Source organism: Pseudopodoces humilis, chromosome 30 (genome assembly GCF_049639895.1).
Source record: "Pseudopodoces humilis isolate 2021_Gansu_Grassland_sample_001 chromosome 30, ASM4963989v1, whole genome shotgun sequence".
NCBI classification, from domain to species: Eukaryota; Metazoa; Chordata; class Aves; order Passeriformes; family Paridae; genus Pseudopodoces; species Pseudopodoces humilis.
In genome coordinates, this window is record NC_142229.1 from 2,520,782 (window position 1) to 2,541,522 (window position 20,741).

General features: G+C 51.2%; 1 protein-coding gene across 2 annotated transcripts in view; it reads left to right on the plus strand.

The window, feature by feature from the left end:
- The window catches only part of UNC5D (unc-5 netrin receptor D), a 94,066-nt gene that overhangs the window by 66,232 nt on the left and 7,093 nt on the right, over window positions 1-20,741 (plus strand). The window contains exons 6-14 of one of the 2 annotated variants that reach the window (XM_088068415.1): window positions 351-518; window positions 929-1,093; window positions 4,902-4,934; window positions 9,554-9,739; window positions 11,245-11,622; window positions 13,382-13,466; window positions 14,995-15,163; window positions 16,933-17,160; window positions 19,158-19,307. In XM_088068415.1, coding sequence (XP_087924541.1) covers window positions 351-518; window positions 929-1,093; window positions 4,902-4,934; window positions 9,554-9,739; window positions 11,245-11,622; window positions 13,382-13,466; window positions 14,995-15,163; window positions 16,933-17,160; window positions 19,158-19,307 — 1,562 coding nt within the window. The remainder of the gene's footprint in view (window positions 1-350; window positions 519-928; window positions 1,094-4,901; window positions 4,935-9,553; window positions 9,740-11,244; window positions 11,623-13,381; window positions 13,467-14,994; window positions 15,164-16,932; window positions 17,161-19,157; window positions 19,308-20,741) is intronic. The other variant, XM_014259528.2, reaches the window with a different exon arrangement.

Here is a 20,741-nt window from a genome sequence, read left to right on the forward strand (position 1 = left end):
CAGGGCTGGGGGCCAAGAGCAGGATTCTGTGGGCCACTGTGGTGGTCTGTGGTCAGTGAGAGGGGCTGGGGGCCAAGAGGAGGAGCCTGTGGGCCACCACGGTTGTCTGTGGTCAGTGACAGGGCTGGGGGCCAAGAGCAGGAGCCTGTGGGCCACCACAGTGGTCTGTGGTCAGTGAGAGGGGCTGGGGGCCAGGCTGTGCCTGCATTGCTATTTTGATTTGTGCTGCTATTGCTGCACTGATCCCTCACAGCATCACCCAGCCAAGCCCGTCCCGCTGGCATGGGTTGGGTTTGGTGCTGGGGGGCTCTGGCACGGCCCCACAGCCCCCCCGTGTTGGTGTTTTGCAGTGAACGGGGGCTGGTCCTCGTGGACGGAGTGGTCCAGCTGCAACGCGCGCTGCGGCCGGGGCTGGCAGAAACGCTCGCGCACCTGCACCAACCCCGCGCCCCTCAACGGGGGAGCCTTCTGCGAGGGCATGTCCGTGCAGAAAATCACCTGCACCTCCCTCTGCCCCGGTGAGTCCCCGCAGGGCTCTGGGGGCCGCGTTCACGGGAGAGCTTTCTGCGGGAAGCAGCCGGAGGGAGTTGGGAAGGGAAAGGGAAATGCGGCCGTGGTTAGGCCCAGCCTGGCGCGGCTGTGAGTGCAGTGCCAGGCACCTGTGGCCAGGCTGGAACTGACCCTGGCACCGCCAAAACCCTGCCAGGACAGCCACTGGCTCAGGGGGAGAGATCAGGGACCTGGGTGGGGGCCTGGGGTTCGTTTAGAGGGGAGCTGATGTTAACAACACCAGAAACACAGAAACCCGAGCTGAGAACTTGGTTAAAAGCATTATTTATCACACAAAATTTGCTCTGGAGTGTGAAAAGAGCGCTGCTGCAGGAGCTCAGGTGGCACAGGCAGAGCTGACCGTGTTCCCTGCCCGCAGTGGACGGCAGCTGGGAGGTGTGGAGCGAGTGGTCAGTGTGCAGCCCCGAGTGCGAGCACCTGCGGGTGCGGGAATGCGCCGCGCCAGCCCCGCGCAACGGCGGCAAGCACTGCGAGGGCCTGAGCCAGGAGTCCGAGAACTGCACCGAGGGGCTCTGCATCCAAGGTGAGCTGCCACGGGGCTGGGCACGGGATTTGGGATTGGCCCGAGACGTGACACAGGGAACCTGTGTGGGTGGGAATCGTGTCCGAAATATTCCCGTGAAAAGGGAGGCGGTTTTCTGTGTGGAGTTTGAAATTTTCCTGGTGGCTGGATTTGTGTTGCGTGTTCTTTGCCTGTGAACGATCAGATGATGCTAAAATCCCAGATCCAGGGGGTTTGCAGGGTGTAACTCCGACCTCCACAAGCAAATGTGCTCCTCAGCCTCTGCCTTTCCTTGCAAGCAAATGGGCAAAGCCCCCCCAGGAGAGCTGCGGGTGCAGCAGCCGGTCAAGGTCGGAGTTTCTCCTTTAGCAGGAGCTAAACCCAAGCAAATCTGCAGCTCCCTGGGAAAGGCTTTGCCCTTCACCAGTGTCTGGGAAGCATCTGGAAGCTGCTGCTGTCCCCAGCACAGGGAGCTGGGCAGAGCAGCCCTGCAGCTGCGCAGGCTCGGCGTGCGGGAGGAATTTGTGGGTTTATCCCTGCCCTGAGCCTGCTCCTGTCCCCGTGGAGGGGCTGTCACCTCGTCAGGTGCGACTGCAGCCCTGGGAGCCATCAGGAGTGCCAGGGCTGGGAGATGCTGCAAATAAGGATGTGTCTGTTTTCTGTAATGTTGTGTTTAGCCAGCCCTCTGTCCTTCTTTCTATGGTTCTGCACTGCCTTCTCCTCTAAACAAAATGCACTCTCTTCTTTTGCCCTGAGACTTTAATGTTTTCCTGGCGGCAGAGAGCATCCTGTGTATTTATTCAGGCTTCAGAGACGCCTGAGCTGAGACCTTCCATCAGATTTTGCTGGGGTCTGGTGGGAGGGGACACTCAGCACTCTGGCTCTGGATTCCTGCACTTAAAATTCCCAGGGCTACAGAACAGCTCCAAGATGTCCAAGGACAGAAATGAAATTTAATTTATTTTTTTTTCCTTCCCTGTGTTTTAAGAAGGAATAACCAGAGAGAGTTTGGGAGCAGTGTCATTCACCCAGCTCTCAGGGGCTGTGCTGGTCCTGGGGTGTTTCCTGGGGTCTCTCCTCCCTGTGCATTGCTGAGGGCTGGATCAATCCCAGATCCATCCCGGTGTCCATCGGCATGGGAGCTGGCAGGAGGATGTGTGGGAAGGGTGTGAGGAGCAGCAGCTGAGGCTGCACGGTGGGGGTGTGACAGCCAGAGGGGACCTGCCACCCCCTGGACTCTGTCGTGGTGTCCCCAGGTCAGCTGGAGACGGCCCCACTCAGGTCACTGCCTGCAGGGACACAGTGAGCGGGAAATGTTCCTGTCCTGCCCAAACTCCCCCCTTTCCCCGTGTGGGCTCCTGTGGGTCACTGCCACACCTCAGCCGTGCCTGGGGCACAGGGACAGAGCCACGACTGTGCCAGGGAGCCTCTGGCACTGGGGGAGCCGGGTCAGCTCTGCCCTGCGAGGCCCCTGGGGCTCACACAAACTCCTTCCCTCCTTCTCCTGCGCCAGGGAGGCCCTGGAGCCACAGAATGCTGGAGTGGTTTGGGTGGGAAGGGACCCTAAAGCCCTCTAGCCCCACTCTCCTCCATGGAGACACTTTCCATGGACACCTTCCCCCGTCCCAGGTGGCTCCCAGCCCCATCCAGCACCCCCAGGCCCTGCTCCAAGAGCTGCATTTCCGTGTGGGTTCAGCTGGACCGGAGCGTTCTGTGTCTCCAGCTGTGATCCTGTCTCTCCCTCGTGGCTCGAGCTGTCCCCATGTCCTCGTGTCACGTTGTTCTTAGGGCTGTAATTGCTTTCTCAGCTAACAGGAATTGATGCAATTACCCTGTTTTTTAAAAATCTCTTCTCCCCTGTTCATCTTCCAGTATGTGCCTTTCCTGCTCCGCTTCTCATCCCGTGGGGAATTGTGGAGGAAATGCAGCCCTGAGCCACAGCAAAGCAATCTCTTGGAGGTTTTTTATCAGGCACAACTCGTTAACTTTGCTCCTTCTGTGAGGCAAAAATAGAAACATTCCTTTGGTTAACAAATAAGGACTGAGCTGAAAGGGAGGATGGGAATGGAGGATGCCAGGGAAGAACCAGCCTGGATCTGGCTGGGAAAATCCTGATCCTTGGGATGAATGTTCAGATCTGGACATAGCGAATGAAACAGGGATAAAATGGATCAGCTCTGAGGTTCTTTATTGTGTCCCTGACCGGAGAGTTTGGGAATAACCCCAAGACACCACAGGGGAACATCCCAGCGCTCCCCTTGGCCTTGGATTCCCTGGGTGGATCCCCATGGCCCAGTCCTTACTGAGGAGCAACTTTTCCTTCAAGGAATTTCTCCTGGAACTTGTAACACTTGTGTAGACCCAAACTTAGATCCAGGAGGAAGATTCATGTGAGGTTTGGTAGAGATGAAAAGTTTCCAGGGCTGCCAGATCGATTCCCGGGGTTGCAAAGGTCACTTTGACCCCAGACGCTCCCAGCACCTCCCTGCTTTCCTGCATGTTTGTTCTCCCAGGGTTTATTCCCTCCCAGTATTCCCAGCTGGATTCTTTGCCAAGATGGACTTCTCTCTCGCTCCTGCAGAGGTGAAAGCTTTCTCTTTGCTCAATAAAAGAGAGGGGTTTTTTTTTTTTGAGCTTTTTGTTTTACTTTTATCTGCTTGCTTTAAAGTTATTTTTCCTGACTTCAAAACCTATTGATTTCTTCTCCCAGTGCCCAAAACCAAAACAAACAAGCAGGGCCACAAGGACTGACCTGCAAACATGTTTTTACTAATGCTCCCCGAAGAATCACAAAACAATCACAAATCATTTCATTTTCCATTTTCCAAGCAGCGCTGCTGCTGTTGCCAGGAGGCTCCTGGATCCAGGAGTCTCCATTTTCACGGGAAATGCTTTTCCCTTTGCAGTTTGGTGCAGACAGCCCCTGCCAGCAGCAGGGAAGGGTTTGCTCCACTGCAGACTCGGCTCTGACCCTCCTCTCTGGGTGCTTTTTGTGCCTCATTTTCCTGCAAAACCAACACCAGCCTTGGGCAGGGAAAGAAGAAACTCATCCCACCAGGGTTTTGGTCAAAAAAGCCAAAATCCAGTGATCTTTTGGGTTAAGTATTTCTAAACTAAGCATCCTCACAAACATTAAAATGAAGAGAAGGAGCCTTGTAATCCACCTGAGCCTCCCAATTTTAGGGATTCCTTTGGCAGGTTTTAGGTTGTAAATGGTGACTCAAGTGCTTGGCACGAGGGAGGCAGAGAAGGCTCATTTTTGAGTGCCATAGAAAACCCCTTTTATCCCACATTTTCCATCTGCTGGGGGCACGTGGATGTGTGCATTCATATACACACAGAGAGGTGCCATTATTGGGGGTGTTTAGGTACAAAAAATGTGAATAAACTGGGCATTTTTATAGCTTATAACTGATTTAAGTGCCCATCACCAGCATTCCATACATCAAACACACAAAGGGATCATTAATTCTGACCTGAGTCTCTTTGCCAATGATCCAGTGCAAGGTATTGAACTTCCTTCTCGCTGAGGTGTAAATAAACAACAGCATCCAATAGAGCCAACAAATAACCTGAATTAACCAAGTGAGAAATTGCTGTGAAGGAACTTCCTGAAAGGGATTTAGGAAAAAAAAAAAAAAAAAGGAAAAAAAAAAAGAAGATGAAGAGAAAAACATGGACAACATAAAATATTCATATTGTCAGCAAACGAGGAGAAAATGTTTCATTTATAGAGTGAGACAGAAGCAATATAGGAAATAGATATGCTCCATGTAAATTTATTAAGTGCAACTTTCTCTCTTTCTCTCTCTCTCTCTCTCCCTCTCAGATAAAAAACCTCTTCATGAAATAAAATCCCAAAGTAAGTTCTTTTTTTCTCTTGTAAATATGATTTTCCTCATCTTCTCTGCCGTTTGGGTTATTTGTTTAGGAGCTAAGTAGGAGCCAAGGTTTTATGCGAGGCTTTAGCATCTGCTGAAAGCATCTTTGGCGCACCCTGTGATCCCAGGTTCAGTGTGAGCCCGGGGAATGCTCATCCCCAGCAATTCCTGGCTGACAGGGAGCCCCGGCTCCTGGCGTGCTCGGCTTGGCATCCATCTCTGCAACCTGGAATTAGGAAAACAGCAATTAATGCAGGGGTTTGGGGTTTTTGGTGCAGGTCTGGTTGGGCTGCGGGCTCTGACCTTGCTCAGCTCCCTCCTGTCTCAGCTGGAGGGTGTTTCTGTGCCTTTCCCTGTGCCTGAGGATCATCTCGGGGCTGTTCTGGGGCTCCTGTCCTGCACCTGCAGCTCTGCCTGACCCCAGCAGGGACTGGCACCGGGGGCCAAGGCACAGGATGAGAGGGAACAGCCTGGAGCCGGGCCAGGGATGGAGCTCAGCAGGAATTCCCTGTGGAAAGGGCTGCAGAGCAGTGCAGGGGCTGCGCAGGAGGTGCCCGGAGGTGGCACCTGGGCCGTGGCTGGTGCTGACCATGCTGCTGCTTGGTCATCTCTGAGGGATTTTCCACCCTTGGTGATCCTGTGATTTTACATTCCTGGTTCCTAGTTTTTTTCTCGGGATACCCAAAATCAGTTTAGGGAGCTGCAAAAGGTGCTGAGGATGCCTTGAGCCCTTCTGCTTTGGGTTTGTCTGGGTGTCCCCAGAATCACCCCTGGTGGGGCCCCTGGGGACGCTCTGTGCCAGCCTGGGCTCAGGCACTGGGTTCACTTTCTTGTCTGTGCAGTTTCATTTCATAGAGAAAATGGAGAGAACCTCAGCCAAATCGCTGGGTTTTCTGATTTACCCAAAAACGAGCTGCAGTGGGATTGATCTGGGCTCTGAGAGGCCCGGAGATGGAAAGGGCTCAGTTCCACCCTGGGGCAGGGACACAGAGCTCAGCTCCTGCTTGTCAGGGAGCAGGAACTGCTCCAGGACTTCCCAACTCATCAGGGATGCAGAATCAAAGCCAATTATGAAGATGATGGAGGGACAACCTGTTCCACGGAACGATCTCTGACCGAGTCCCTGAGCTGTGCTCCGAGTGAGGAGAAGGACTTTGGGCCGTGGGAGTGATGGGGATCTCGGGAAGGGGAGCTGGAAGAACCTGTGGGATCTCCTGCCCAGATCCCGGGATCTCCTCTCCCTGCTGGAGCTGGGGAAGTGGGCCCTGCACAGCTCCTGCAAAGCACTCCTTGTAAATGAGATAATTTAATCAATTACATCTCCTAATGCACTAAACCAAATGTTTCATTTTCTGCTCCTGCACATCTTAAATTATCTTCAGGTGCTTTATGAAACTTAATCATAGTTAATAGAAACTTCATTACCATCAAATGTGCTTTCAATAAATGTTGTGTAACAGTGGCAGGAGGTGGAGTGACAAATGGGCTGCAATTATCACAAACATGGATCCTGGAGCAGAGAGGGATAAAACTCCTGGTGCCTGCCAGGGTCCCGCCCGCCCCTGGGCCGGGAGGCTGCAGCTCATTAAGGAGTAATCGGTGGACTATAAATGTTTGCTTTTCTAGTTTGTTTGCTCGGTTTCCACTTTGTTCCCTTCCGGGAAAAAATAGAAGCAGACCTCACCCCGCTCCCCCAGACTTCCCACGCCTTCCGCCTTCCCTTAACTTCTCATCTCCCACGGAAGGAGTTCTCCAAAAGAAAAGATCAGAAGGTGAAGAGGTAAAAATTACTTTAAAAAACCCCAGCGGTCGTTTCTAAAGAAACACCAAAATCCTAAACCAAAAAGAAAGTCTCCTTTCTCGTGGAGTTGTGTTCCATGGGAATAATTCTGAGTCGCTCTGGGTTTGCCCTTTTAGCATAAAGCTGTTTAAAAGCCCAGGAAATGCTGAAAAGGATCCTTGGCCTGTGAGCTCTGTGCTCCCCTGAGGCTGTGCTGGGTTTTCCTGGCAGTGGGGCAGTTCTGGGATCACCTGGGGGACTCTGGCAGGTGCTCCAAGCAACGACCAATTTATTCCAGGGAAGGAACCTCAGGAAGAACTCCTGTGAGAACTTTTAATCATAAAATTTATAGACCAGTGTCCAATTCAAGCTCTGGAGATACTTCAGAGTCAATGAAAAGAAAATTCTTCTCCTCAGAAAGATTTTGCTTGAGTCAAACAGCTCCCATTTTTTTTTTATTCTGTGCCCTCCCTCTCATCTTTAACCCATGTACAACGGTTTAAAAGTGGGAAAGTGGAATTGCCTGACATGGGAATCGATGGAAAAGGAGATGCTGAAGCACTTGAGGAGATTTAGAGTCAGAATTGCAGTTACAGTGAGCCCCTGAGGAGTGGCTCCTGCTCTGCTTTGGAGGGCAGCACATCAGCTCTGGGGTTCTCCCCCGTTGCTGTCCTGGGGGCTGGAAGTTTTTCCTGCCAGGATATTTCTGCACCTCTCAGACTCGATAATTTATCATCCCAGCAAGGCAGGAGGGGTAATTCACGTTTTCAGCTCTTTTCCTTTTTAAAGCAATGATCCAAAGGGAAGAGTTAAAGATGCTTTGTGGTGCAATAACCGCGAGCTCTCGATGGCTCCCTGGGAAGGGGAAGACCCCAATTGTTCCTGAGTTCCTGGAGATCCATCCCCTCCCTCCTTCTGCCTCATTCATTGCTCTAATTACCCACAGAAATTAAGTCAACAATAGCATTTCATAATTAATTCCCTGTAACAACAAAGCAACTTGGGAATAGGAAATTGGAAGAAATAGAAATGTAATTATTGTCTGTACTCCCCTTTCTGCACCTGGTGCTGGGGAACAAAGCAGAGCTGTGGAAATGGGGCTTTGGATTGGAGTTTGTGTTGTTTTGGTCTGATCTGAGACATTTCCAGTTTGCCTTTGTGACCCTGGGGCTTTGCATTTGCTTTTTCTGTCTGGCCTCTCCCATTGTTACATTGTCAGCCAGTATTTCACTCTCTGCAATGCCTAACTGAGCCTAAAACGCTCAAAATTCTCTTTACAGCATTTTTCAAGGGGGGAACTCATGGAAAAAAAAGAAAAAAAACCAAAAAGGCTTCAGGAAAAAACCCAAACACTTCTCTTTTAGAGACTGATTTGGTAGAACTGTTGGCAATGGAATTGTTCTAGGAAGCTGAATTTCGTAACCTTATGAGTTTGTTCAATGTGGTTTCCTGACCTGCCACAGAAGGTGGTTCCTCCTCAAAGCTGATGTTTCCATGAAAACTTTGTGATTTTTCTTCCTCCTTCCCAGCAAGCTGTGAACGTGTTAAAAGCAGAACCATTTTTCATTTGGAGATTACTTGAAAACATAGCAGAAATTCTGCAGGAGTATTTTCTTGGTTAAAGCGTTCTGGTGCTGGTAAAACTGATATAAAACATGTATTTTGGGTTGAGTGGGGCGCTGGAATCTCGTGGTCGGGGTTGACTGGGACCAGCTGGGGAGTGGGGACGAGAGGGATGTTTTCTGTTAGGGATGTTTGAACCAACCCTTTGGCTGTACTTCTGAGTGGAGCTCCCAGCTGAAATTCAGCTTGTTCCCAGCGCCTGGAGCGGGTTTGGGGGCTGGGGGTCCTGGTGCTGCCACTGCTGGGGCTGTTCCCTGCTGGGAGGGAGCTGTGGGTGCCCAGCCCCTTCCCAGCACATCCCGCCGGGGCTGGCGGCACTTTTCAGACGCTTCTTTTTTGTGAGGAAGTGTTGAGCCAAGGAAACGCTGCCCAGAGGTGTTCGTTCCTTTCATCTCAACAGTCTGAGGTTTCTTGTTCGTTTTCAAAACTCAGCTAAAATTAAATTGTCCCCTCATGTCCTCCCCTGTCCCCCGTGTCCCCTGTCCCGTATCCCCTGTTCCCCCATGTTCACCTGCCATGTCCCCACACTCTGAGCATGTTGTGTCACCTGCCATGTCCCCACACTCTGAGTGTGTTGTGTCCCTTGTCCCCCTGTCCATGTCCCCACACTCTGTGTTGTGTCCCCTGCCATGTCCCTGCACTCTGAGTGTGTTGTGTCCCCTGTCCCCACACGCTGAGCATGTTGTGTCACCTGCCATGTCCCCACACTCTGAGTGTGTTGTGTCCCTTGTCCCCCTGTCCATGTCCCTACACTCTGTGTTGTGTCCCCTGCCATGTCCCCGCACTCTGAGCGTGTTGAGTCCCCCTGTGTCCCCTGTCCCGTCCCCACACTCCGAGGGTGTTGTGTCCCCTGTGTCCCCTGCCATGTCCCCGCACTCTGAGTGTGTTGTGTCCCCTGTCCCCACACTCTGAGCATGTTCTGTCCCGTCCCTGTCCCCGTACTCTGAGCGTGTTGTGTCCCCTGTGTCCCCTGTCCCCACACGCTGAGCGTGTTGTGTCCCCTGCCATGTCCCCACACTCTGAGCGTGTTGTGTCCCCTGTCCCCACACTCTGAGCGTGTTGTGTCCCCTGTCCCCGCACTCTGAGCATGTTGTGTCCCCTGTCCCCACACTCTGAGCGTGTTGTGTCCCCTGTCCCCGCACTCTGAGCGTGTTGTGTCCCCTGTCCCCACACGCTGAGCGTGTTGTGTCCCCACAGATGTGGAGCGCGGCGGGGCCATCGCGCTGTACTCGGGGCTGGCGGCGGCGGTGCTGGCGGTGGCCGTGCTGGCGCTGGGGGTGACCCTGTACCGGCGCAGTCAGAGTGAGTACGGCGTGGATGTCATTGATTCCTCTGCACTCACGGGAGGCTTCCAGACTTTTAATTTTAAAACAGTCAGACAAGGTTAGTGCGGCGATTTCCTCTCCTTCTCTGCAGAGCTCCCACTGCTCAGACACACCTGCATTTGGGGAGGGGGGTTTGGGGCAGCCAGGGCAGGGACAGGGACCCTGGAACTGGCTCTGCTCTGTCCCACAGACACAGAATCCTCCTTGGCCACGCTCCAGATGCTTTAGAAATGCCGTCCCCGGCTCCTACACTGATTTAGGAAAAGCTCAAACTAAACAAAGCGACCAAAGCAGCTCAAGCTCAGGCAACAGAGCCGTAGTTCCTCCTGTTCTGTCACAGCCCTTTCCTCCACTCCAATAAAAGGGATTATTCCTTCACCAATAATCTGAGACCCAGCTGGAAGTGTTTTGTAGCCCACAGACACTGGGCTCTGTGGGAAATAAATGTGTGTAAGACTGGACCCCCAAAGCTGTAGAAAAAAACTCCAGTGCCAAAAAACGTGGACAAAACGTTAACTAAAAACAGTGCTCAGGTTTTCAGGAATGTTATTCCCTTTGAACAGGAAGGTGGGGAGGGAGAGAAACGGGGATGAAAGCAGGATGTTTATTGATTCTGTGCTGCCATTCTACCTCAGACCTGCCTGATTGTGGGTGGGTGGGAGCGTGGGTGGGGTGTGAAAGTGTCCCCATGTCTCTGTTCTCTCTTCAGAAAAGGGAAATATGTTGCAGAGTTTGTTTGGGGGGTTTGGTGGTGTTGTTTTTACAGTTTCTTTATTTCCTGGAGACGTCCTCACCAAGCATGACTTGCAAGAAATTGGGAAAAGGGCTTGGCAGACAAGGACGTTTGAAGGAGGTTCACTCATCCATTTCTAAATCCAGACCTTTAATTAGGGCTGTGTAAATCTCAATGACTGTGTCAAACAGAAACATTTTCCTTTGTGGTTAGAATCTTGTTTTGAGTCTGGGGAATTGTTTGCTTGGCTTAATGCTGAAAACCTTTCATTCTGGATGCTCTGAAAATCCCCAACTAAACAACCAAGGAAAAAGACCCCACCACAAAACCAAACAGCCAGAGGATTCAGGCCCTAAATCCATCCAGTGCTCATTTTTCAGAGTGTCTTCTGAGGGAAAATGCCTCAAAATTAATAACTGTGGTGTCTTTCCCTGTATCACTCTTGTCCCACTTCCCTTTCAGCCCAGTTCCCCTCAGGCATGAAGTTGTGGGTTTGTGTAAAAGGTCTGCAGGAAGATGTTGTCACCCAGTGGGGTTTAATGTAAGGGAAGAAAACAAGGAGAGAGGAAAAAGGCAAACACACAAACGTGAATCCAAAGAAAGGAGGCTCCTCCTTGGATTCCTGCACTCTGGAGCTGCCTGAGGTGTGGCAAACATGAAGTGTCAGATCTTTACACCAGTTCCTCTGTCCTCTAACATGGTCTGGTGTGAGTTTGGGCTCTGAGAGCTCAGGGAGGGCAGAGCGAGCCCCAGAGGGGACGGGAGAATTTGGGAAGGGATTCCTGCGGCGTCCCCTCCACCCACGCCAAGCGCTGCTCCTGTCCCCGCAGGTAACTCCCTGCTCCTGAACTCGTCCCTGCAGCCCGAGCTGACGGTCAGCAGGACCTACAGCGGCCCCATCTGCCTGCAGGACCCCCTGGACAAGGAGCTGATGACGGAGTCGTCCCTGTTCAACCCCCTGGCCGACATCAAGGTCAAGGTGCAGAGCTCCTTCATGGTGTCCCTGGGCGTCACCGACAGGGCCGAGTACCACGGCAAGGCCCACCCCGGGACCTTCCCCCACGGCAACCCCAGGCCCTTTGGGACAATCCAGGCCAGGAACAAGGCCATGTTCATCCAGAACCTGGCCTCCATCTCCAGCAGCAGCGAGCTGAGGAGCTCGGCCCTGTTCGGGCACCTGGGGGGCCGCCTGGTGGTCCCAAACACAGGTGGGTGGCTCCTTTCTCATGAAAGCACATAAAAGAATTTGAGATTAGGCTGCCTGATGTAGTGTTTTAGAACTAATTTTTTTTTTAAAAAATGCCAGGAAAGAAGAAGTAGGGGCCCCATTAATGCAGATTTTGGGAAGTAGGGCACATTGCCCACACAGGACACGAGTGATCAGAGGGAAGCCTGGGCTGAGGACTGAAGAGGCATTATGCCTATTTGAACTGTTTTAAATTACTGCCTCTCTTGATGTCTTCAGCATGAAAGCCACATTAATCAAAGCTGTGCCTTGCTTGGATCCTGCTCCAAAGGAAAGGCTCCCCGGGAAGGGTCGATACTGGATCAGAATCTTACATAAGGGCTCACGTTCCAGCAGCAGCTCCGGCCCCACAGCCCTGCCTGGGGGGCACAGGGACAGCAGCCAGGCCTGGGGACAGCCCCACAGCCACCAGGCTCCTGCTCCCTCCTGCCTGCCTGTTTTCCCCTTTTCTGGAGCAAAAAGCTCCCCAGATTCCCAGAGCGGGGCCCTTCCTGTCAGCCCTGTCCCAGGCTGGGCGCTGGGATCTGCTCCCTCTGCTCTGTGTCGGGAGTTTTGGGAGCTCAGGGCTTTGTGGGACGTGTTCCAGACCTGCAGGATTGTTTGTGAATGAGCTGAACAGCAGATCAGAGCCCAGCAAAGGCTGTCAGGGTCACGGCCCTCAGCTGCACCCCAGGGCTGTGTTTGCATCACCCCAAATCCCAGTTCTCACCTTGGGCACTTCCTCTCCCCAAAAGGCAGCACAAAAAGCCAGATACCCCAGCCAGGGGTTATCAGCCTTCGACTCCAGTGACATTTATCCACTTTAAATTCAGCTCTGGTTTTGTTTGACCAGTGGCTCCAGGATTATCTGCTGCTCTCTGGTTGAACTGGATGATTTAGAGCTTTATCCTTCATGTCCCACAAAACGGGTGCTTTAAAGGTTACCATAAAAACCGTGGTTTGTGTTTAGAGAGGACTGATAACAGTGACAGTCCAGGCATGCACAACGTGTGGAATGTTTTCATTTCTCCACAGACCAGTTTTGTGCTGAGGAAGGAACATTGCAGAGGCACTAAGTTAAGGCATGAATTAAGAATTCCCTCATGCTGTATATTTAGCTACTTTATGTAATGATAGTCCCATCAATTAGATTATTAAAATATGTATTTGGTCCACTTGCAATTTATGTAATTCTTGCAGCATTTATGTAAGATCAGCTGTGCCAAGCAGTTGTAAATTCCAGTGTGATGGAGTCAGTGCCTTGCTGAGGCTCTGCATCGTGTGACAGATGCAAAGCCAAACACATTTCCCCTCTCCTGAGAGTGAGATAAAGCAGTTTAATTCCAGTGGTGCCCAGTGGAAAGCTCCCTCCTTAACTTCTGATCCAGCCTGGTGGTGTCAAAGGAGAATGGGATCACTTGGAAGCAGGAGCTGGGATGTGTGGGAGCAAAGCGGTGATCGCCCTGCAGGAGCTCTCCATGGGGAGACTCCCTGGGATCCCACAATGATCAATGATTTCAAAGTTGGAAAGAGGCAAGGAGCTCTCAAGAAGCTTTTTGGGAAATAAGATGCCTTTTCCTCGAATGGCAAAGTGACAGCTTTGTTTCCTTTGATAATTAATGTTCCTTTCATCTGCTGACGTTGCCATGAGAAGCAGGAATTCAGGGGAATGTTCAGCTGCTCCCTCGGGGTTGTGTTCCCTGCCCTTCCCAAGGGTCAGTCCTGCCCTTGTTCTTTTCCAGGGGTCAGCCTGTTGATTCCACATGGAGCTATTCCAGAGGAGAGTTCCTGGGAAATCTACCTGGCCATCACCCAGCAGGAGTCCAGGTGAGAGATCCAGGGTCACGGATCTGCCTCCTTTGGGTCGGGATGGAACGTGCAGGAGTCACTCCTGGTGCCCACTGCTGGGGTGACCACCCTGCTGTGACCCTGAAAGGGACACAGAAATGTTCTTGGAGGGCTGCTCCTGTGAAATCCATGGAATTCTTGTGCCTGCTGCTCCCTTCTCCCCTCCCTGCTCAGGAGGAACTCAGCAGCTGCACCTCAGGCTCCAGGGGTGCTTCCATGGATTTTTAGCCTGAGAATCCTACAGACACTTGGAAGCACCGAGGCCCCAGCAGAATTTATTAATATGACACTTAGGAAAGGAAAAAAAGAAATTGGCCTTTTCTTGTTACCCTGTTGTTTCTTTCTTTTCTCCCCTGCAGTCTCACCAACACTGTAGACACAGACTGAGGGAGGGCTGGAACGTTCCAGCCTCTCTTTAGCAGGAATGGAGTTTGCAAAGTGCATTTTCTGAGTGGCTACAGCTGCATGTCAGGCTGTCACCACGGGCACTGGAATGGGGTATCCAAGTCAGATTGGGCTTTTCTCCTTTTTGCATCCTGGTTTTATTGTCCTATCTTCTTATTTTTATCTTGGTTGAGGTCCTTTCCCTAATTTTTACATTGGTTGAGGTTCCTCCTCTCATTTTTCATCTTGGAAACAGCATTTGCTTTTCATTTGAAGAGGGAACTGCACGCCCAGTAATTTAGAAGCCAATCACGGGGATCACACGACCCAGATGAATTAAAATACAACCAAACAGCAACAAAACCTTCAGGGCAAGAGGGTTCAATTGCTGGTTCAGTGTCCAAGGGAGTCTCCTCCACTCTGGCGCCACTCCTGCCCAGGGATTTATTCCAAGAGATGCAGAAACCACGTGGCTGTGGGGCTGCGTTGTTGCTGGAGTGGGAGAGAAGAGCAGATTACACATCTCTAGAAGTCAGCAGAGAGGCTGCAGCTCTTCATCCAGCCCAGGTGAACCCCTGGAGCTCGGCTGTGCTGGTGGGATCTCCCCTGCCTGTCCCGGAGCCACACTGCGCCACTCCCAAATCCACAGCCCCGTTCCCGAGCCTGTAAAAGTCACTGAGCTCGTTCCTCCTGCAGAATGCAAATGAGTTTTCAAAGCAGGGAGATCACACTCAATCTGGAAAAATTTATGAGCCTGTGTTTTTTAAACCATAATTTGTTTTATCTTCGCTCCTGTGAAAATATTGTTGATGGCAGTGTTTGAAGGCAGAGCACGGTGGGGACGGGACCAGCTGGTGCTGGAAACGGGGCTGGCTGGCACAGAGCAATTTCAGTGCTGGATTTGGGTTAAACAAATTGAAATGTATTTTAAATACCAGAGTCCTAAACTGACCAGCCGCTGATTGGAGTTAGATGGGGTCTAATGGGTTTGTTTCATCTCCAGCTGCTGCTTCCACGTGAAACGAGCAGAAATGAGCAGATGAGGGAGGTGCTTGGATTTGAACTGAAATATTTTCAGTGAATTCTCACTCCTGACAGCCACTCTTGTCTTTGCTGCCCCAAGCCTGGAGCCGGAGGGCCCCGAGGTGCTGCTGGGGCCCGAGGTGAGCTGCGGGCCCCCCGAGCTGGCTGTGAGCACCCCGTGTGCCCTGAGCATCCCACACTGCGCCCACGCCGACCCCCAGCACTGGAGCATCCACCTCAAACGCAGGACGCAGCAGGGGAAGTGGGAGGTAAGCCCAGAGCCCACCATGGACATGGAATTAGCCCTCAGCCCATCCTGTTACACGATTCTGGCAGGGATAGACACAGGGAGACATCTGAGAGAAACAATTACAGCAAAAAGGGTTTGCATTTTGGGAAGAAGCAGCAGAATTGGTTTTGGGGTGTTTTTACCAAGATGTGCAAAGGTTTATGGCTACAAAGCCCAGCCCTGGATGCCACGGCTGCAGCCTGGCCTGGCCTGTCCCTCCCTGAGCCCCTGCCTGGCTTTTGCTCTGCTTTCAACCATTCCAGTCCCATTTGCAAAATTCAGATTTACTCAGGCCTTGGGCAGCTCCAGCAGCGCTGGCCTCAAACAGCCCGGGCCACTGAGGAGAGGGACACGGGGACAGAGTCATGCAGGCACAGAGCCACACGGGCACACAGGGACATGGGGACACGGAGACACGGGGACATGGGGACATGGGGACAGAGTCACACAGGGACACGGGGACACGGGGACAGTCACACAGGGACATGGGGACACGGGGACACGGGGACATGGGGACACAGGGACAGTCACACGGGGACATGGGGACACAGGGACAGAGGGACATGGGGACAGAGTCACACAGGGACACAGGGACAGAGGGACAGAAGGACAAAGTCACATGGGGACAGAGTCTCATGGGGACATGGGGACACAGGGACAGAGTCACACAGGGACACAGGGACATGGGGACACAGGAACACAGGACACAGGCACAGAGTCACACAGGGACATGGGGACACAGGCACAGAGTCACACGGGCACACAGGGACATGGGGACACAGGGACACAGGACACAGGGACAGAGTCACATGGGGACAGAGGGACACAGGGACATGGGGACACAGGGACATGGGGACACAGGGACAGAGGGACAGGGTCACACAGGGACATGGGGACACAGGGACAGGGTCACACAGGGACATGGGGACAGAGGGACAGGATCACACAGGGACAGAGGGACAGAGTCACACAGGGACATGGGGACACAGGGACACAGGGCCAGAATCACACGGGGACATGGGGACACAGGGACAGAGGGACAGGGTCACACAGGGACATGGGGACATGGGGACAGAGTCACACGGGGACAGAGGGACAGAGTCACACAGGGACATGGGGACATGGGGACAGAGTCACACGGGGACAGAGGGACAGAGTCACACAGGGACATGGGGACACAGGGACAGAGGGACAGGGTCACACAGGGACATGGGGACACAGGGACAGAGTCACACAGGGACATGGGGACACAGGGACAGAGCCACACCGGCACACAGGGCAGGACTGAGCAGCAGAGGCAGAGCAGAGGGAGTTTTTGAGGAAGGTAAACCTGGCTGTAATGGGTGTTCTGGAAGTCAAACCCCAGCCATTGTTCAAGGTTTGCTTATTGACTTTAACCTTCAAGGTAATTTTTTAACTTGACATTGGGGGGGAAAATTAGGCAGAAAGTCAAGAGCACTTGAAAAAAGCTGCTAAAATTGCTTAGGCATCATCATTATTATTGTATGTACACAGCGAGCTCTGCACAGGGCACGGCCATAAATCCTCCTGCTGACTCAGGGCTAAATTGGGAATATTTACTCAGGGCAGCAGTCCCCCTTCTCCCCTTCCCCGAGGGTGCAGCCTGGCTCCCAGCAACGCTGCATTCCAGTTGAGTAAAAATAAACAATTAATGCCATGACTCCTATTGTCGAGGCCTATTGATCCGACTTCGCTTTATTCTTTTTAAACCTGAATTTCATTTTGCAGGAAGTGATGTCTGTGGAAGAGGAAACTACTTCTTGCTACTGCCTGTTGGATCCTTATGCCTGTCACATTCTCTTAAACAGCTTTGGAACTTATGCCCTAATTGGGGAACCCATCTCTGACTGCGCCGTTCGACAGCTGAAAGTCGCCGTTTTTGGCTGCCTGTCTTGCAATTCTCTGGATTACAATCTGAGGGTTTATTGTGTGGATAACACCCCTTGTGCATTCCAGGTAAATGGCTTCGCTTTGCTCCTCTGGGCTTTGCTTATTTTCCCATAAAATGCTGACATCCTTTGACCCCCCTGGGCAACCCCAGCCTCAACCCAAGGAGAATACCGGATTTTTTAAGCTCTGCTGCACCATTAGAATAAATCCCTCCATTTCCCTGCAGGTGTGGATTTACACTGGGAGCTTTAGGGCAGCCAAACTCTCTTATTTGCTCTCTCGTTTTTTGCCACATTCTCAACCACCCAAACTCACCCAGCCCTGCTTTACAAAAATTCAATTATCCTGCATTTCCTTTTAAAAAAAAAAACCAACCCAATCCCCACGTGGCAATTGAGATGAGAATGATTTTCCTGCACCGTGTTCCAGGACAAAACAATTCTCTGGCTTTTGGTAAACTCAGGAGCTTTAACAAAATGCTGTTCTTTGGGGACCTGAAACGCAAAGAGTTGTGAGATGAATTTTTTGCTGTCGCACAGGAATGGAAACACGGCTCTGACTGAAGCACACGCTGCTGTCTCTGTGCTTCTAATAAAAGCCAAGGCACCAAAAGGATTGTTAGAGGCTCACAATGGCTTTGTAATTATCCTCTTTATAACACTTAGACAATTAGCGGGTACCAGTGTCTTCCTGATGAGTCTGGAGGAAATGATCAGAAGAATAATTACCAGTTCTCTGCGTTCCCAGGGTGTTTGTAGATAGTGAGACAACCGTGCATTCACGGAACGATGCAGCCCCTAAGAGCAAGTCAATATTAGTGGGGAACGTGGGGCATCACAGAGCTTTTTGGATAAAACACCAGAGCTGGGGTTGCCAAGCTGTGTTTGACAGTTAACCCTGCATGGGGCAGCTTTATGTGAGAGCCAGATTTCCCTTGGTTTTGACTTTTTCCCCGTGTGAAAACTCTCCTTGCTCCTCCAGCAGCTGAGATGGGTCTTTGTGAAGTTCTGAGTGTGCTGGGAAGCTCCTGGCCCTCAAAATCGAAGAGAACCAGCTCCTTTGTGTTTTTCCCAAATGCTGCTGCTGTGGGAGGAGTCCCACGCCTGCCACTGCAGGCAGAGCAGCACTCACAGCACCTTCCAGAACATCCAGCATACACAAGGAGTTTTGAGAATAGTTAAATAATCTGCTCCCTTTGTGGCTGGAAAGCAAAAACTGAAGTCTCCTTCAGTCATGCCTTCATATGAACCCAACCACCAGGGGTTAAACCAACCTAAACACCTGTAAAAATTGGTTTATAATGGAAATCTGTTAGTGCAGTTTCAGAGAGGTCGAGCACTGAATTTTCAGAAGGTCACAATGGTTCCAGGGGCTCCTTTGGTCCTAACAAGCCCTAAAGCCCTTTGGTGGACACAGATTTGATATAATTTTTGTGGATTAAGAAAGGTAATTTGGAAGCACTGCTTGCCTGCTGATTTTTAAAGACTTCTGCAACCTTTCCTTCCTCACTGGTGTTTTTATTGCAACAGCACAGGAATAAACATTGCTTAAGTACAGGCAGGGGTGATCTTTTCCTGCTATTATGTTTTAAATTCACAGAATTACATAAAAAATTCACTTGGAACAGAGCTCTGGAGGGCTGTAGTGCAAACCTCTGCCCAGAGTCTGCCCTTCACACTGCTCAGGGTCTTGTCCAGCGGTTCTGGAAGTGCCCCAGAGGTGGGAAATGGAAGGGAATGATTTCACCTGAAGTGTCTGAGGGCTCTGCAAAGCCCTGAGAAGTTCCTCAGCAGAGCTGCTCTTGAGTCCAGCTGTGCTGGGCTGCTCTGGGGGTGTTGGAGAGGGGAGACAGCCAAAAATTCAGTGTCCATCCCCCATTATCTGCCCAGAAATGGGGCTGCCCAAAGCCAGACTTTGGGGCAATGGAAATACCAAACCCACGAGAGAAACTCTGCCGTGTGTTCAGCACCCCGGGGGAACCTGGCACCTCCACAGAGAGGGATTTTCACTGCCTTTGGGGCTTGTTCCTAACACTGAAAACATTCTCTCCTCCTCCCTTGCAGGAAGTGGTTTCGGATGAAAGACTCCAAGGGGGGCAATTGCTGGAGGAACCCAAACTTTTGCATTTTAAAGGCAACACCTGCAGCCTGCAGATCTCAGTGCTGGACGTCCCTCCCTTCCTGTGGAGAATCAAACCCTTCACTGCCTGTCAGGTACCTGGCATTTCACCTGCTCCCCCTGCCCTGGGGGGCAGAACCCAAATGAACCGAGGTTCCTTTTATTTAAAAAGCTGTAAGCCTCCCGAGCATTTAACAAAAACATGTTGCCTTTTGATTCTGACAAACACAGATTTCGTTTATACCAGAAAGCTGTAAATTTGTCATTTTACAGAAATGCTTGTGCTTTCCCTCATTTCAGTTGCCTCCAACAGAATGCAAATATTCCTCCTGTTCAAACTGAACCACTCCTCAAGATGTTTCTAATATCTGTCATTCCAGTTTTGATATAACTGTGGAAATATGGCTAAAAATGACATTTAAATGTAACCATGAGTTAAAATCACAGCACACAGAGACCAAGTATTAGAACTGAAGAGCAGCAAATTGGTTTTTCTCTTCTCCATTAATTGAAGAGGCTGTTGAAAACTGAAAAGGAAAAATCAAAACAAAATAAGAATTTCCAAGGATTTTGGTGACTGGAAATCCTAAGGAATGTGCTGGCACATGGAGTGGGCTGGTTTTAAAATACAGCACTCAATTAGAATGTACAATCTCCCTTCTCCCAGAAGCAGAGACACAATTATCCATCCTCCAGGATTTTGGCAAAAGCCCTGTTTTAAAAGTGTTGCCACGTTCCCCAAAACATGAGGGTAATGGGCTCTGAAAGTTATAAACACAGAGCCAGGGAAAGCCTCTCCTCGTTAACAGCGTGGGGATAATTTGGGCTACAACTTAAAAAATCATTTAAATTAATCCTTTTCAGCTTCTTAGGGAGAAGAGCTTTTCAATGTTTTGTTTGTTCTTCTCACTCACGTGTGTTTTAAAATCCAAAGCAAGCAGGGTCAGGATGGCCCAGTTCTCCAGCAGAGACCTGCCAGAGTGTGCCCAAAACAAAATCAAATCCGAGGAGTTTCCTCTCAATGCAGCAAATTCACTTCTGCCCTCACCAGATTATAGAGCTCCGTACTTTGATTAATTTATTGTCTCCTAATCCCTTGTCCAAACACGAGGAATAAATGTCTGTGACAGGCTGGAATTGAACCTCCAAGTGCCACTTAGAGCCTGATCAGAGCAGGGACTCGGGGCTGGAACAAAGCCTGTGCAAAAGCCCTGCTGCCAGAACGGGCTGACACAGCACTGCCCTGGCCCAAAGGAATATTTACATTTTATAGCTGAGTGTAACTGGGGTGGCTTGGACAGCTCAGAAACACAATCACTGTTCCTCAGAGGAGCTGCAGAACCTCCCCTGGCTCTGTGCTTCCCTCGCAGTGAAAAGTCTGGTGACAGCTCTGGTTTGGTTCCAGCCTCTTTATAGAGAAAAAAATCTATTTTTGCATGTGGAGTTTCTTCCAGTGTTCCCTGGGCTCCTCTCCTACGTCCCACCCTGTGAGAGCAGCTGCTTGTGCTGCCTGGCAGGAACAACTGAAC